This window comes from Cetorhinus maximus, chromosome 4 (assembly GCF_964194155.1).
Source record: "Cetorhinus maximus chromosome 4, sCetMax3.hap1.1, whole genome shotgun sequence".
In the NCBI taxonomy this organism is placed as follows: domain Eukaryota; kingdom Metazoa; phylum Chordata; class Chondrichthyes; order Lamniformes; family Cetorhinidae; genus Cetorhinus; species Cetorhinus maximus.
This window is the reverse complement of record NC_135882.1, coordinates 136,873,379-136,890,507: the sequence shown is the minus strand read 5'-3', so window position 1 is coordinate 136,890,507 and position 17,129 is coordinate 136,873,379. Positions and strand designations below refer to the sequence as shown.

Below are 17,129 nucleotides of genomic sequence, written 5' to 3'. Positions count from 1 at the left end.
AGCCATTGAACCTACAACCCCCACCCCATGAATTCAAAATCTATGGAGTTGAATTCTGCAGGAGTGCGGCATACTGCACCTCAGGAGCTACAAATGATGGTCAAGCTGGTGGTCCCACGGGCCATCAATCTGGTCAGGAGAACACGATTGCCGTTCTACGGGCCTGGCCAACTGCTGCAGAGAAGCAACTCCTTCATCACTGATGTTAATGGTGGTCACCTCCTCGTAGCAGACATAATGTACAAAATGCTCCCCTCTGTTTAATTAACATGTACGTCCTGGCTCTAAAGAGTGAGCGAGCAAATGGCTGGCTGTCCTTCAGCAGCTTCCACTGCTGCTGGCGACATTTAGGGCTGGTTGTTCTGGGCGGTAACTTCAACTGTATCATCGATACAGCTGGACAATTCGGCAGGGCTGACAGCAAACTGGACGCCACATTTATACTCCTGATGGAAACGATAAATTCCAAGGGGTAAATACCTTCAGCATAGATGCACCTGGTCATTGCCAGACATGCCTATCCGTTCCAGGATAAATTTCCTGTTTGTGTCCTTGACGTTTACTGTCAGATCCACCGACGTCGCTGTCTAGTGTTCTTCTTTGACCATAGCCTCCGACTGGCCGACTGTCACTTGCAGGAAGGCCAGAGGGTTGGTAGGGGGACAAAGAAGCTGAACGTGAAGCTATTGACCCCAGAAAACTTTGACAAACTCAAAAGGGATAGCAAGGGTTGGAGAACTAACTCCTCTTTGAGGCCCCAGTGCCTAGTGGGAAGTGATCAAGGTGAACATCAAGAGGTTCTTCATAAGAACGTAAGAAATAGGAGCAGGAATAGGCCATTTGGCCCCTCAAGCCTGGCAAGATCACGACTGATCTGCCCCAGGCCTCGACTCCTCTTTCGTGCCAACTCCTCATTATCCTCAACTCCCCAATATTTCAAAAATCTATCTACCTCCTCTTTAAATACAGCACCTCATCTTCCGATTAGACACTTTACAACCTTCCAGACTTAACATTGAGTTCAACAACTTCAGACCATGAACTCTCTCCAACATTCTCAACCCTTTTCCCCCTTTTTTCAACCTTCACTTTTATTTTTTTATTTTAATTTTTATCTACTTATTTTTATTTTTATTTATTTTCATTTTTATTCATTGTTTTTTCCCATCCTTTTATCCTATTTTGGATCTTTTTTCCGCCGTCCCCTCCCCTCCCCCCACCCCCACAAAGGCCATCTGTCACTTGTTCATGTTGTTCTTTCCAGAGTGCTTACCCTTGTCCTGCTATCATCACATTCTGCTTTCTGACCTTAATGCTACTATCAGCACCTCCTTTAGCCAGTACCACTATCATTAACACCCCTTTGTCCTTTTGTCCATGACATCTTTGTCAATCTCTCCTTTGCTCCCATCTATTGATGGCCTTCTATCCAGTTTCACCTGCTCCACCGCACCCCCCCCACTCCTTAAATAGTATAAATTTCATCCCATTTTTACTCCTCTTTAGCTCTGAAGAAGTCATACGGACTCGAAACGTTAACTCTGTTTTTTTCTCTCCATAGATGCTGTTAGACCTGCTGAGTTTTTCCAGCATTTTCTGTTTTTGTTTCTGAAACTACTATGGTTGGATTTAAACTCACATTCTATTGAAATTACTTGTCCAGGCTTGAGACCTGGGAGTGAACTTCATGTAAGTAAAAACAACTGCAACTGATCATAGTTGACAAATTGATAACATTTGAATTCAGTCACAGAAGTTCAGAAAAACAAGTTTCACAATCTGACATCCTGGCCAGGGTGAGAACAAAAATGATCAGCAAACAGAAATATTAATAATTAACCTTTTTCGTTGATGTTTGAAATGGTTGTGAAAAAAACCATTGGGCTTTCTTACCTCGTAATCGAGTATAAGCCTTTCTGTGACCGGTGAACACATCGGAGAAGATGAAGAGTTTGCAGAGCGTTGCTTTGATTGTTGGATTAGTTACATTGATTATTGATGCTGCTGCTTCAGCAGTGACCGAAGAAGACGTGGTTTCCGCTGCTGTTGCTGATTACAACAAACGCCTCAAATCACCCAATGCTTTTAAGCTGTTTCAGATCGTCAGAAAAAGAGTACAGGTACTGTCAAAATACCAGTATCTCACTGGGACATTCTGTTGGGAGTATTCCTGTGCCCCCCTGGATTGCACGAACCTGACGTGCGGTCGTATCCCCTTGGTTACCTGTCCCCAATGTGCGGCTGAATCCCCTGGATTACATTCCCTGACGTTTGGCCGTTCCACTCCTCTTTTACGTTCTTAAACACTAGAATTACAAGATGAGACGGCAACACCAAAATTTGGTTGCAAACCTGCTCTCAATGTTCTGTGTTGAGTAAAATTACAATAGGCAAAATTTACTTACAGCGTTCAGGTATGCTCACTGTGACACAACCCATCGGTCTTCCATCGGTGTACTGGGTTTCGTGGAACTGGTGATCAACCAAACCCCTCTTCCTGCATCTGTCTGCTGATCAGCTGTCTTCTCTCGTTTTCCTTTCTTCTCCACTGCATAATTTTCAGTGTGTAGGTATTTCATAAAATACCCCTTGTTTTTAACCATCCCTGTATTTTCCAATCAATACAAGTTCAGGGTTACATGCTCTTTGGGTACCACAGGCATCCTTAACATGATTAATTGTTTGTGATATCTTTTCTAATTTTCTAACTACTTCCTGCAATTGGATGGTTATTATCTGATTCTCCCTTAACCCATCTGTGTCAGTTGTAATGCTTTGCTTTAGTATTTTCATGAGCCTAATTTTAAGGTCATTAAGTTGTATTTGTAGCTGAGCATTATCAAGACTATTAACTAGCAAAGTGCCTGTATTAAAAACAGTGGCTGCATCATTTATTAAACCTCATTTCCTCCTGACATGCTCCATGGTGCTCTCATTATCCTTACTTTCCTTGTGCCAATTCTCAGAGAATTGCATAAATACTTGCTGCAGTAATTTCTCATACATTTGTTTAGTTTGGGGGGTTTACACATTACAGGCAAATGTAATCTAGTATGGTTCAACATTACTGGTACCACTTGATAATATACCTTGTAATACAATTGTTGTCTAGTGGAAATCATTACTAATCTATTAGGTGTCCGGGAATTTGCTCTAGACATTGTATTTCTTTTCCCCTGTGTAACTGTGAAGGTTAATTGGAGGAGGGTGCTTTGCCCTAACTCTTAGTTCTATTCCCATCAAGGTCCCAGGCTGTCTGGCTTTTATACATGAGTTGCCTGATATGGCCCAATTAATACCATTCCTTTCAGTGTCCTGCAACCATCGTTTCAAGGTTATGGCAGTAGTGGCAATACATGAGGTATTACTTCCCTTAGTACACAAATGTATCCCTCCCTTTTCCTTCCACCACTTTGTCCAATATTCCATTCTGCTCTTGTGTTATTGGTATTCCTCACCATTTCCCATGGTGAAGTATAATTCCCTTTTTCCTCAACTCCATTCTTTAGCCAGATTTGATAACCAATAGCTTCAAGATTGTCAGAGCATTGAACATATACTCCCTTCCCATCCATCACATTGAATGTGGTGGCTACTCTAGTAATGTTGGTATTACAGTTCACACTTACATCTGAGAAGTTTGGTTGGTTTTGACTACTATTACTGCCCAATATAATTGGTGGTCCCATTACCCATCAAAGATTTTCCTGATTGATTTACTTTCGGCTTACTGTGGCCATTGCAGAGTTATACTTTAGACTGTTCAGTATCTGTTGCTTGAGCAACTAATACATTACTTAATAATTCAATTATCTAGAGTAGTTTCATTCTTCTGCCCTGATTGTTCATGCAAGAGAAAAGATACATGTCTCTGTGAGGCTTCCCGTCACAAGTCAAGTGATTATTTTCAAGGCCTTTTCCCTTTCATTTAGTCAACAGTGTGGATGAGGATGCGGTGCTAGGACCTGCTCTTCTCCACACAGGAATACCCATAAGTGGTGCATTCCTTGGTGGAGGTCCCAGAGGTGGCGGAGATATAAGGCACCTTGGCCTTGCTTTGTCTTTGACTCTTCCTGACATCATCATTGTCCCAGACATGAGGCATCACCCACGATTCCAATTCACAAAAACTTGCAATAGTACCCTCCATTTTGGTCTGTTTCAACTCTCTACTCTTCTGGTACAATTTACATTGATTAATATGGAACCATTTTACCTTCTTTTCCATCTGCACAGCATACACCATAGGGCTAGTCTTGTCAGTGATGGTGTAAGGGTCCCGTTATAATGGCTCAAACATACCCACTCAGGCACAGTTCCTCACCATTACTTGGTCTCCCACATCCCATTCTTGAGTTTTCAGAGATTCCAATCTTAGTTTGTTGTCCCTATGCCTCTTCCCTTCTGCAGTTTGCTGAGGCCAGCTAAATTGTTCTGAGGTTTAAATAGTTCATAAACATCGGTATAAGTCTGTTGAAAATACAATGGCCTCCTAAACATTCCAAGCCAGTCAAGAATAAACTTTCCCAGTACAGTTCCCTGGGAGCCAGTGTTGGGACTCTTGCTTTTCCTGATACTGTATATGTTAATGACCTAGCCCTTGGTGTGCAGGGCACAATTTCAAAGTTTGCAGATGATACAAAACTTAGAAGCATTGTGAACTGTGAGGAGGATAGTGTAGAACTTCAAAAGGACACGGACAAGTTGGTGAAATGGGCTGACAGGTGGCAGATGAATTTCAATGCGGAGAAATGTGACGTGATTCATTTTGGTAGGAAGTACATAGAGAGACAATATAAAATAAAGAGTACACCTCTAAAGGGGTTACAGGAGCAGAGGGACCTGTGTGTATGTGTGCATAAATCACTGAAGGTGGCAGGACAAGTTGAATGAGCGGGTAATAAAGCATATAATATCTTGGGTTTTATTAATAGGGGCATAGAGTACAAGAGCAAGGAGGTTATGTTGAACTTGTATAAGTCACTGGTTCGGCCGCAGATGGACTAATGCATCCGGTTCTGGACACTGCACTTTAGGAAGGATGTGAAGACATTGGAAAGAATGCAGAGAAGATTCATGAGAATGGTTCCGAGGATGAGGAAACTCAGTTATGAAGATAGACTGGAGAAGTTAGGACTGTTTTTTTTGGAGAAAAGAAGGTTGAGAGGAGATTTGATAGGGGTTTTCAAAATCATAAGGGGTCTGGACAGTATAGATAGGGAGAAACTATTCTCGCTCTTGAAAGGATCGAGAACAAGAAGATACAGATTTAAAGTAATTAGTAAAAGAAGCAAAAGTAATATGAGGAAAAACTTTTTCACATAGCAAGTGGTTAGGGCCTGGAATGTACTGCCTGAGACTGTGGTGGAGACAGGTGAAGCATTCGAAATGGAATTGGACTGATACCTGAAAATGAAGAATGTGCAAAGGAGAAGGTGGGAGAATGGAACTAAGTGAGTTGCTCATATGGAGGGCTGGTGCAGACATGATAGGCCAATTGGCCTCCTGCTAAGGCGTAACAATTCTGTGATTCAGAGACAGATACTGATCTCAAAATCAGTGAAATGTTGCAATCAAATCCACCTTGTAAAACAAAGCAGCAAGATATCTGTTATTTGAGAACATACTTGCTTTAACTGTTGTAATGTCAGTAAACAGGTGGTCAGTAAGGCAGGCGACTTACCCAAAGCAAGTTCTCATAGCAATCAGATATGGTAAAGGAATGTGTTTTGGTGAAGTTGGCTGAAGGGGGTAAAAGTTGAGCATTGAGGGAATTCCCCTTCTCTTCAAATAGTATTACAGGATTCATCTGAGAGGGCAGATGGGCCCTTGGCTCAACAATGCATCTTTCTCAAGGGCACTAAGCCAATAAATGTGGTCCATGCCAATGATGCCCACATCCCGTGAATGAATAAAAACAAGGATCTCCAATAGCACCAGCACTCCCTCAGCCCGGCCTAGATTTTTAACCAAGTGGGAATGGAATTTGAATCCACAAGCCTTAGAGTGAGAAGCAAAGCGCAGGGTCAAAGCAGACATACATCAGAAATAAATAGCATTACACATATAATGGCTGCAAGAATTCATATGTCATGTATCTAAGATTCCAGCTGGCCCTCAGTGTTTACAGGAAGGGGGTGAACTATCATGAGAATGTGTGTGAAATATATATATTGGGACTATGGAAACGTTATGCATTTCACACACTACATGGCTTTTCTTTCTATTGAAGTTTGTGGAAGGGAAAATCTGTAGAGGGAAATGATGGAAGCATCAATTCAATATTGCAGTTTTACACCATTGTCACAGCTAAAATTACCCCCCATTACATCAGGGATCGATATTATAGGATGAAAGTTTAGACACCCTGGAACTTTGTTTAATTAACCTGCAGGAAGGAAAAAGCTAAATGGGTGAATGACCTTTTTTGTTTCATATTTTCTGATGTTCTCTTCTGGTTTTACCTTGATGCCTGAACTCTTTAGTCTGGCTATTTGTAAATTTAAAATGTTTCATATTAATTACAGAATCTGAGTGAAGTGACTACCTACGAAATTCGTTTCCGAATAAAAGAGACAACCTGTAGCACAGGTGTGGCAATCTCTGAAATAGATGGCTGCGATTTCAAGAATGATGGTGTAAGTGAATTTACAAGTCTTTTTCCCTCTAATTTTTGTTCAATTTTCTGTCTTTCGCTCTCCTACCGGAAAGTGAGTTTGACTACATGATGCAGACCATATTTGGCTACCCAATTTAAGTGATTATTTCTCCTGCGTGAGTCACTGGATGTGACAAGGATCAGAAACTCTGGGCAGAAATTCCGTGCCCACTGGCATCGGACATGAGCGGACAATGTGATGAGAAGGTCAAAAATTGGTTTCACGACATTGTGAAACCAATTTGCAATCATCAGCTCTGCCTGTCAATGGCGGGCTGCGTATTCCGTCGTCGGATGTCAGGAACCTTATTGTAATATATCTGCATATCATTATAAACCCAGCCCATCAGAATCATTCCCCCAAGCTGGATCATCCAAGCACGTTGCCGTGATTGCACGCTGACGTGTTTCACAACAGCATATATAAGGCATGCTGGTCCACTCCTCCATCACCCCATACTCCTCAACCCCCACTTATGGCACCTCCCCATGCCCACGCAGAAGATGCAACACCTGCCCCTTCACTTCCTCTCTCCTCACCGTCCAAGGGCCCAAACACTCCTTTCAAGTGAAGCAGCATTTCACTTGCATTTCCCCTAACTTAGTCTACTGCATTCGTTGCTCCCAATGCGGTCTCCTCTACATTGGAGAGACCAAACGCAAACTGGGCGACCGTTTTGCGGAACACCTGCGGTCTGTCCGCAAGAAAGACCCAAACCTCCCTGTCGCTTGCCATTTTAACACTCCACCCTGTTCTCTTGCCCACATGTCTGTCCTTGGCTTGCTGCATTGTTCCAGTGAAGCCCAACGCAAACTGGAGGAACAGCACCTCATCTTCCGACTAGGCACTTTACAGCCTTCCGGGCTGAATATTGAATTCAACAACTTTAGATCTTAAACTCCCCCTCCCCCGATCCCCACCCCGTTTCTTTCCCCCCCCCACCCGCCTTTTTTTTCAATAATTTGTATAGATTCTTCTTTCCCCACCTATTTCCATTATTTTTAAATCTAAAACTAAAATCTTTAGTCTTTCCACCCCACCCCCACTAGAGCTGTACTTTGAATATCCTGTCTTGCATTCTTAATTAGCACTTTTCTCAGACAAAGACCACCACCTTCAACACCTCTTTGACCCTTTTGTCTCTGACATCTTTTGATTATCTGCTCACACCACACCCTCAATGTGTCTCTTCCCCCCCACCCACCTTAAACCAATTTATATTTCTCCCTTGTTGAAACTATGCTTCAGTTCTGCTGAAGGGCCATGAGGGCTCGAAACGTTGACTGATTTCTTCTCCGCCGATGCTGCCAGACTTGCTGAGTTTTTCCAGGTAATTCTGTTTTTATTTTATATAAGGCATGCACTTGGTGGGCTGCACTTTGAGGGGAACTGGGAGGTGAGTGCACAGTAAGGTTGTGCAGCGCTCACCAGGGTAGCCTGTTGGACTTCAAAGTTGAGGCGACTTGGGCAGGGTGGGGGCAAAAGCTGCACTGTGGTCGAGGCTCTGTATGTGCGGGGTGCGGGGAGGGAAGTGGCCACACATTAGAGAAACCTTGTATAAAGTGTCCATTCCTCCACAGCTGAGACAGTTCAGATGCAGCTGCATTGACATGCTTGGAGTCCGGTCTCTAGCTTGTCTACCCACACAAGCAACACAAATGCCTCAGAACTTTTCACCCCTCGGGCACAGACTGCAAACCAATGAGCAGTTTAGTGGACTGCAGAACAATTGGACGACTGGGCACGTTGTACAATCTCCTTGCTAAAGCTGGCCACGGAGCAGTCGCTGGTGGAGGTGCTCACAGCCCCTTGCAATGTTATCATCCCGGTTTGGACCAGTCTCCCCCATGGTTCAAGTTAACTGTGCAGCCTTTCAGTGCAGGTTAGGAGAATGTCTGCACCTGAGCTGAGAGCGCAGCATGCAGTCCAGTGGCCGAAGCTGCTGCCAATCGGTCAGGTGGAGTGGGGTGGAGGTGGGTGGGGTTTCGGGCAGCTGTACAGTGCACTAGAGACTGGCCATCCAAGTGGTGGCCAGAACTCTCTGGGATGTGTTGAGGGGCCTTCAGACTTAACTAAGAGAGGTTCTCAGTATACCGAAGCTAACCCACATGTCTCTCTTTCATCTTGCAGGAGGAGTACATCAGGAGCATGGAGCCTGGTGACCTAGCTGTATGCCTCTCATGGTGTACAGAGAGCAGAGACGAAGGAGAAGAGAGCGATGGAGGTGACTGGCTGGGCAGAGGGAGGAGCAGCACCCTCTGGAAGAAGGGGCAGCTGGGGCTCCCGCACATGCTGCTGAAAAGCCACAGCGAGCCGTCGCTGGTCGGCACCTAGATAGACTCAGGATCTATAAACACCACCTTTCATTTCTACAGATGATTGTGCATGTCAAGGGAATCAGTTGGTCACATCTGCCACCTGATGCAGAATTAGGCACCACGGGGACATGGAGGGCATCCACTGCCAGTGCCCGTGAAAGTGACTGTGGCGCTCAATTTTTACGCTCGTGGCTCCTTTCAGGATTACACAGGTGACCTCTGTGGGATATTGCAAGCCTCCACCCACAGATGCATCCATGAGGATACGGATGCCATCTTTGCAAGGGCACACAGCTTTTTGCATTTTGCCCGGGATCAGGAAAGCCAGGATGCAAGAGCGCTGGGATATTCCCAGATCTCAGGTTTCCCACAGGTGCAGGGTGCTATCGACTGCACTCATGTGGCGCTCAGATCTCCATGGCACCAAGTGGCCAATCGCAAGGGCTTCCACTCGCTGAATATTCAGCTAGTGTACGATTGCCACAAACGCACCCTGTAGGTCTGCGCACGGTTCCCAGGGACTGTCCATGAATCCTACATCCTTTGCAGGTCTCAGATCCCTGACATATTCCAGGATTCACAGAGTCTGCAGGGTTGGCTCCTCGGGACAAGGTCTACCCACAGAGGACGTGGCTGATGACACCCGTACACCGGCCTCAGACTGCAGCCAAGCAAAGGTATAATGAGGTTCATGCTGCAACTTGTAACTTGGTGGATCAAACCATCGGGATGCTGGAAATGAGAGTCTGGTGCCTGGACTGGGTCTGGTGGAGCCCTGCAATACAGTCCGCAAAGGGTATCACACATCGTCATCACCTCCTGCACCCTATACAACCTGGCACTGCCACAGGGAAAGGTGCTGACTGAGGAGGAGATGGAGGAGCTGCACATCTCCTCCGATGAGGAGGACGTCGACAAGGATGAGGGTGAGGAGGTCCTTGAAGGCGACGATGAAGGGGATGAGGCCATTGCACTGTCCAGACAAGGCAGGCATGCTCGAGAGGCCCTCACAGCTGTTAGATATGTGGAGGATGATGATGACATGCAGTGAGGAGATGCCATAGATCCTCACATTGCATATGTGAATGTTTGATTCCAGTCTGGCTGAAGGCAGCGCACACACCCTCTGTGATAAGGCTCCTGTCATGGAGATGCAACAGAGGCCATAATAGTTGCTTGATTCCAGCAGGATGATGACGACATGCACTGAGGACACTCTATAGATCTTCACGTAGCCTCTGTAAATGTCTGACTCCTGGCTGGCCGAAGGCAGCTCGCTTGCGCTCTGATCAGGATCATTTCATGGAGACTCAGACATGAAACTTTAAATGCACCTGATCTTTTGTCAGCCTTCAGCACCTGACCCCTTCAGGAGCACAGCATCACCGGTCACAGATGCTGAAGAGATGGGGTCAGTCCCACGTTAAAGGTGCTGACAGCACACAGAGAGAATGACGGAACTTTGTGACGCCTGCCCACGACATTCTGGCAGCAATAATAAACACCATCGAGGTGCAGGCATCAGTAATGTGCCAGTGAATGTGGGGCCGGACCATCACTGTGGTCTGAAGGCTGCACAAAGCACAGGGAAGAGGCCCTGGACTGAGACACCTGCCATGACCTTGTGCAGGAGCCAAGGTTTCACATCTGAGTGACAAGAACACTGCTCATCAGAACAAGGAGCCATAGACAAGGAGACATTCTTGGGAGTTTATTTACAACAGTCAACATTATGTACAAGTTATTAACACCTGTGCCCAGGCTGTCCAATTACCTTCCTAACCCTGCTGCTACATCTTGGTGCTCCCCGGACATCCACAGCGGAGGTAGAGGCAGCCTGCTGACTGCTACACCCTGTCTGTGATGGCCTTGGTGGGCCTCCTCTGGATGGCCGAGACCTGGAGGGCCCCGGCCTGCTTTCGGAGTCCTGCTTTGTGGCCAGTGGCACCCTTGTCGGCTTGTGGAGCTGGAGCTACTGGGGTCACAGGAAGAGGGGATTTGGATGGGCCGCACACTCCCAGAGTCACCTGGGTGGATGGCCCCGGGGTGTCAAGTTGCTGGCTCTCCTCCCTAAACCTTCTCAACGGCCCCTGGCTGACTCCTGAAGGGGAGTAAATGTTCATCATTCTGCCACTCACACCTCCTCCAGACCCATCTTTTGTTTCTTTACTTGTCTCATTGGAAGCTGGGGTGAGATCGAGCTGCCCTGCAGCCCTCTCATGTACACACTGTTGGAGGCCAACTATGGCGTCAGTGATGGAGTTCAGCCCACACAGCAGTGCAGGACCAAAGTCCTGGACCAAGGTCTCCATGGCGGCCGCCATCCTACCAGTGTTGACCTTGGTGCGTTGGCATGCCGGCGCTATCACCTCAGACTGAAGGCAGACGGACTCCTCCATCGTGCCTTGCAATCTGAGGAGTGCAGTGGACATCCCTTCCTGATGTTCCTGAGCTTGCCTTTGCAGCTCCAGCAACTGAGGTATGACCGCATCCAGAGGCTCCTCATCTGACTTGGACTCAGAAGATTTCTGGTCTCCAGAAGTTATCTGAGTGCTGGAGATCTGGGAAGTCCCTGCTGCCACCTGCTGTGGATCAGATAGTGTGATGTGCTCACCAGATTGAGACCCCGAAGCTTCTCTAAAGCTAGGTCCCACCACGATGTGTGTCTCTGCGCTGGTGGAGAATGTGGGTAAGCGCTGTGACGAGTCTTCAATGAAGGTGCCTTCAGATTCCCTTTCAGAGGTTTCTTCGGGGCTTGATTGGAGGTCCTGGGTCATGGACTCCGTTGGCTGTCTCCCAGATCTGCCTGCGAAAGCAAGGAGAGATTATTAGTGCCTGGTAGGGGACTGCGGAACAGGGGAGGTCACTCACAGCATGGTTGTCTGATTGATGTTGCACTGCTGGATCCTCACTTGGCAGAGCACCGCCGACCTCACCATCTGCACAGGAAAGGTCCAGATTTTTGCCGGCCAGCTGGATGGCTCTATTTTCAAAGTCCGTGAGGACCCTAATTTCACGCATTCCTCCACCGCTTTGTGACCTCACCCTCTTGTTGTGTGCCAGCTTGTTCTGCATGAATACAAATTGGGAGAGTGTAAGTGGGACGCCAGCCAGGCCAGATGATAAGGATACCTGGCATATGTAGGTTGTGAGTGGTCCCATGGACGGGATGAAGACAATGAAGTTGTGTGTGAGGGAATGAATGGTGATGTCCCTTGCACTGGCAGTGAGTGAGGGCCTTGTGGATGTGTGATGGGTTTATGACTGAGCAGTTGGAAGTGATGAGAAGAGTGACTTACCCTGGCGGAATGGAGGAGATCATTCATCCTCTTGTGGCACTGTTTGGCTGTCCTCTTTTGCAGGGCGTTGGCACTGACCACGCTGCCACTGCCTCCCAAGCCAGATTGGTGATGTTGCTGCCCCTCCTGTGGCCAGAGCGGGGGTGCAGGACATCACGGTGGGCCTCAATGGCGTCCAAAAGGTGCTCGAGGGCTGCATCACTGAATGCGGTGGTGCAGTCTTCTTGCCTGTCGGGGCCATGTCTTCTGTGCAGCAGTCCTGGGCTGGAAGCACTGAGAGGTGTTCGTGCGGCTGCACTTTAAATATGGTGCCCGGCGTGATGAAGCGGTGAGGTGATGGCATGGCGGGGGAATGAGAGCCCGCCCACCATCAAAACGGCGTGTTTCCCTGGAATGCATAATTAATGAGGTGAGAATTGGATGGTACAGTGCAAAAACCTGCCATTGCAGCCGGCTGGAAAAATATTCATTTTTCTTCCACTACTGCACTTAGTGGAAATCTGGGACGATCCCGCTCTCTATTTTGCTTGTTCCTTCCTAACTCAGGCTACTAAAGCCACCTCGAGCTCACACAGCAACAGCGAATTTATGATTAGCAAACATACTGGGAAAACTCTGAACCTTCATGCTCTGTACGGTTCAATACATGAGCATCTAAGATAGACAGATAAACTGATAGAATACCCAAGTGCCACTGTTCATGTGTTGGCAGGCTATGCAAATGATGATGCCTCGCAGCTAACTTCCACATGTAACAGCAACTCCCTTCTCTGTGACCTATAAGGACAAAAACAATAATGACGTGGAGACAATATTATCTTCAAGTTCCCCACCAAGTCATACACCACTCTGACTTGGACATGTAGCACTGTCCCTTTGTTATTATTACCTCGAAGCTCCTCTCTAAGTCACACATTATCCTGATTTAGGCATATAATCACTGTTGCTTCATCATTGCGAGATCAAAATCCTACCTAATAGCACTATCGCAGTACAAGAGGAGGCACACAATCACCTTCTCAGGGTAACTAGGAATGGACAATCAATACCCACATTGCATGAACCACATAAAAATAACATACTTTGTGGAAGTGGCTACTGAATAGTGATCAGAAGTGGGAACCTTGGCTGATTTGTTCGTCTCCACGACCCAGGTGTGCTGACGTTCATTGTAGTGCCTCTGAAGTCAAATTGGTGGGGTGTTGAGTAGGAACTGAAAGTTAGTCTTACGTCTTGATACAACCCTGGGCAGTGTCTTTACCAATTAACCCATTGTTATTGACTGGTTAAGTTACAGTTTGAAAGCTCACCAAAGCATGTTGATGTTAGTTTCAACTGCTCAGAAAATTGTATAAAAGATAACACAATGCTTCAATTTTCTTCACACCAGGCGACAATCATATGTTCTACGCGAGCGCTTGTTCCAAAACGTTCCCCCACACATCTTCGTATATTTTCCATGAACTGCAAGTCTGCACCCCCTCAGGTGAGACTGATAGTCGATCAACGCAAAGAAAGATTTGCATTTATATAGCGCCTTTTGAAACCTCATGATGTCCCAATGTGTTTTACAGCCAATTAAGTGCTGTACTTTTGAAGTGTAGTCACTGTTGTAATGTAAGCAAAGAATGATTCGCTTTGACAGTGGACTTTGAACAGCTGGGTATGAAATCCTTTGATGAGCTATAAATCTCAAAAGCGAAGACCGAACAATTCATGATTGATAAGTCAGCTGTTAACTATTTAAGGACCAGACCCATCACAGCATTTTCAGGGCATCCATGGCTCAGTAGTAGCAGTCTCACTCTGAGTCAGAAGCACTGTGGGATTCCTCACTCCACAGACCTGAGCACAAAATCTAAGCTAACAGTCTAACAAAGTACTCAGGGAGAGCGGTGCTGTTGGAGGTGTCGTCTTTTTAATGAGACATTAAACTAAGGCCCTGCTTGGATGTAAAAAATCCTAAGACAATAATTTGAAGACCAGCAGGAGAATTCTCCCAGGCTTCCTGGCCAATATTTGTCTATCAACCAACTACACTAAAGCTGATTAGCTGGGTGCCATTGCATTATTGTTTGTGAAACCTTAATGTGTGCAAATTGGCTGCTGTGTTTCTTACATGACAGTGACCGCACTTCAAAAGTAATTCATAGGCTGCATTGCTGTCAATGCCGTGCATGTACAGTTGTACTGTTTTACTCCGTGATGTGATGTCATTGCAAGTAATGGAGTAGGCAGAGGCCAGGAGCAGAGATACTTGCCAAACAGTTATTAAAGACCGTGATTAAAAATGCTTCTTCCTCTCCTCCATGCTTTCCCTCCATCCATTCAGTACCAGAGCGAATGTGTAACATGGCCGCCCCACGCTGACTACAATGTCACTGACTTGGGATCACTGAATCCTTGTGTTAAGTCTCACAGTATAAAGAGCCCCGTGCTAGCACAATGCTAAATGAACATGTACATGCTTTACCAAACTGAAAGCTCAGTACTATATTACCAGTTACTGAAACAAATAGCCAGCATTGATAGCACAGGGGAAAAATAAACAACTCTTAACCTTGTGTCCATTAACCTTCAGCCCCAGAACAGTGCCGAGCCAATGACTACATTGAAATAAATGAACCATTTAACAAAATTGCTTCAACGTTACAGGTGAAATAAAAGAGGAAAGTTGACATTTTAAAGATTTCAGGGGTAGAGATCACAGGTGTGTTTTTGCTGGCACTGATGTCCTGAAAATGATGTCATTGGTTTTCTGCATGGACTAGTGTGCATGTGCAGAATGGTGTCGGAGACCATCATGTGTTGGCAGGAGACACATAAGCTCTAAGTGCTAAGGGACATCCTGTGGTTGCCTTATATAAACGCAAGTTCTTTATTCCTTTTTGATTGTACAAAGTAAACAAGCAACACAAAATTTCAAATTCAAAGCTTTAGCGGGAGGATATATAGTGATGTTGTCTATGGAGCAATCAAATATACTGTGCCATGGAATGACAGGGCACATGTGCAGGGAGAATTCTCCTGCTGGTCTTCAAATTATTGTCTTAGGATTTTTTACATCCAAGCAGGGCCTTAGTTTAATGTCTCATTAAAAAGACGACACCTCCAGCAGCACCACTCTCTCTGAGTATACTGTGCCATTAGGGGACAAGTAAGAGTGGAAGTTAAGAGGGATTGGTGATGCACTGATGTTTCAGCGGCTGCACGCACTTTCTGGTATTTAGTTTGCTGTCCACCCTTTGCAGCATGGGGTAGGAGTCTGGGGACGGAGGGTTGGGTGAAGGTAATTGCTAAATTCAGAATGGCTTTGCCAACTAAACTTTAGAAGCTAAAGAAACAAAAACAAAAATACCTGGAAAAACTCAGCAGGTCTGACAGCATCTGCAGAGAGGAATACAGTTAACGTTTTGAGTCCGTATGACTCTTCACCAGAACTAGGTTCCTCTTGGACAAAGGTCTATTTGTTCTGAAGTTAGTAAGGATATGTTTTTTTTTGCAGCAGCCAAGGTTCAATCCAGATGAAGTTACAGTGTTAGCAAGGCTACAACGTCTAAACCCTAATGAACCAAATCATTCGACAGTCTAACTCAACGCCGTATGAAACTTAATTGGAAGTGGGTGCGTTGAGAGGAAACCTAGGAGGGAGTGGAGATCCTCCATTGAAATGTTTTCAACATTGCAAATACCTTTAAACTGGTCTGTAACAGTAACCAATTAAAAATAAAGACTTTAAGTTCACCTGTAATTCAGCTGCACCCTTTTTGCTTTCTAATTTGTTTAAGCTATTACAGTGGGTAGCCTAGAGTGAGTAACAGGCTTGAATTTAATCGGAAAGTTGTGGTGGTATGTCTGCAAGGCTTCATTTTGCAAGAATGGCAAAACAAGGGATGTCTTAGTGCAGGCGGGTGCACGCCCGACCTGATCGGGCGTAAAATAGTGCGAGAAGACGTTGAGTGAGTGTCCCAAAGTCATCCCGCACACATGCAATCTTCAGGTCGGTGGGCGCGCGTGGGTGTCGGAGCTGCATCCGCCATCAATTAAAAGGCCACTTAAGGCTATTAAAAAGGCAATTGATCCAGATTTTACATTGCCCGTGCGATTTCGTGCACGTCGCATGGGCAAAACGGGTAGGTTGGCAGCCCACATTTTTTTCAAAACCTCATCCAAGGGCTGGATAAAAGGCAGCATTGCCATTGTGAGTAGTGAAGAGTTTGGGAGATAGTTTGCTGCTGGTTGCTTATTTGAACTTGACAGTTTCATCGCAGTTCTGGGCTTCATTCTTACCATTTCCAGGCTTCATTTCAGGACTCATAAGTGCCTCCAAGGCCCCCGGAGGATTTTGACCGTGTGGACCCTTCCAGTTATCAGACATCCTTCTGTTACTCTGGTAATGGGGAGTGTGGTCTCTGCTGGAGGTACTTCTTCTGAGGAGGGAGGGGCAGAAGGGAGAGGAGGCCAGGTGTCCCAATGCAGCTTCCAGGGGAGCGACCTGTGGGAGGAGAGGCGCAGGCACAAGAGGCGCAGGGCCAGCAGGTAGCCTAAGGCAGAAGGTGCTGCAGAAGACGCCACTATCCTGCTGCCAGGGTTTACAGGCAGCGATGCAGCTACCTCAATATGTGTGAGGTGCAATGCTGAAGGAGGCTCCGCCTCTCCAGGGAGACAGTGACCTCCATGTATCATATGATAGGCCCTGAGATCACCTCCAACTGTGTGGGTGGAAACCCCATGCCAGTGGCTCTGTAGGTCACAGTGGCCCTCAACTTCTATGCCTCTGGCTCTTTCCAGGGGTTGGTGGGGGATCTTTGTGCTGTGTCCCAATCTACTGTCCACAGATGCATCAAGCTGGC

At 46.2% G+C, this 17,129-nt stretch overlaps 1 protein-coding gene and 1 long non-coding RNA gene across 3 annotated transcripts in view; one reads left to right on the top strand and one right to left on the bottom strand.

The window, feature by feature from the left end:
- Window positions 1-17,129, bottom strand: part of LOC144679930 (uncharacterized) — an 871,259-nt gene that overhangs the window by 38,573 nt on the left and 815,557 nt on the right. The window lies entirely within an intron of this gene.
- Window positions 1,521-16,027, top strand: LOC144679926 (uncharacterized). 2 transcript variants are annotated; one of them, XM_078540898.1, is made up of 4 exons: window positions 1,521-2,120; window positions 6,528-6,638; window positions 13,667-13,762; window positions 15,782-16,027. In XM_078540898.1, the coding sequence occupies exons 1-4, from the start codon at window positions 1,944-1,946 to the stop codon at window positions 15,866-15,868; spliced, it is 471 nt and encodes a 156-aa protein (XP_078397024.1). In that variant the 5' UTR covers window positions 1,521-1,943; the 3' UTR covers window positions 15,869-16,027. The 2 variants fall into 2 exon arrangements, with proteins under 2 accessions (XP_078397024.1, XP_078397025.1); XM_078540899.1 differs by having other exon boundaries at window positions 1,879-2,120; window positions 15,785-16,027.

Excerpts from the sequence above, each read along its gene's own strand:
- LOC144679926 (XM_078540898.1), top strand. The coding sequence starts at position 1,944 with ATGAAGAGTTTGCAGAGCGTTGCTTTGATTGTTGGATTAGTTACATTG. Across the intron at positions 2,121-6,527 it reads TCGTCAGAAAAAGAGTACAG|AATCTGAGTGAAGTGACTAC; the intron begins GTACTGTCAAAA and ends TATTAATTACAG. Across the intron at positions 13,763-15,781 it reads GCAAGTCTGCACCCCCTCAG|CAGCCAAGGTTCAATCCAGA; the intron begins GTGAGACTGATA and ends TTTTTTTTGCAG.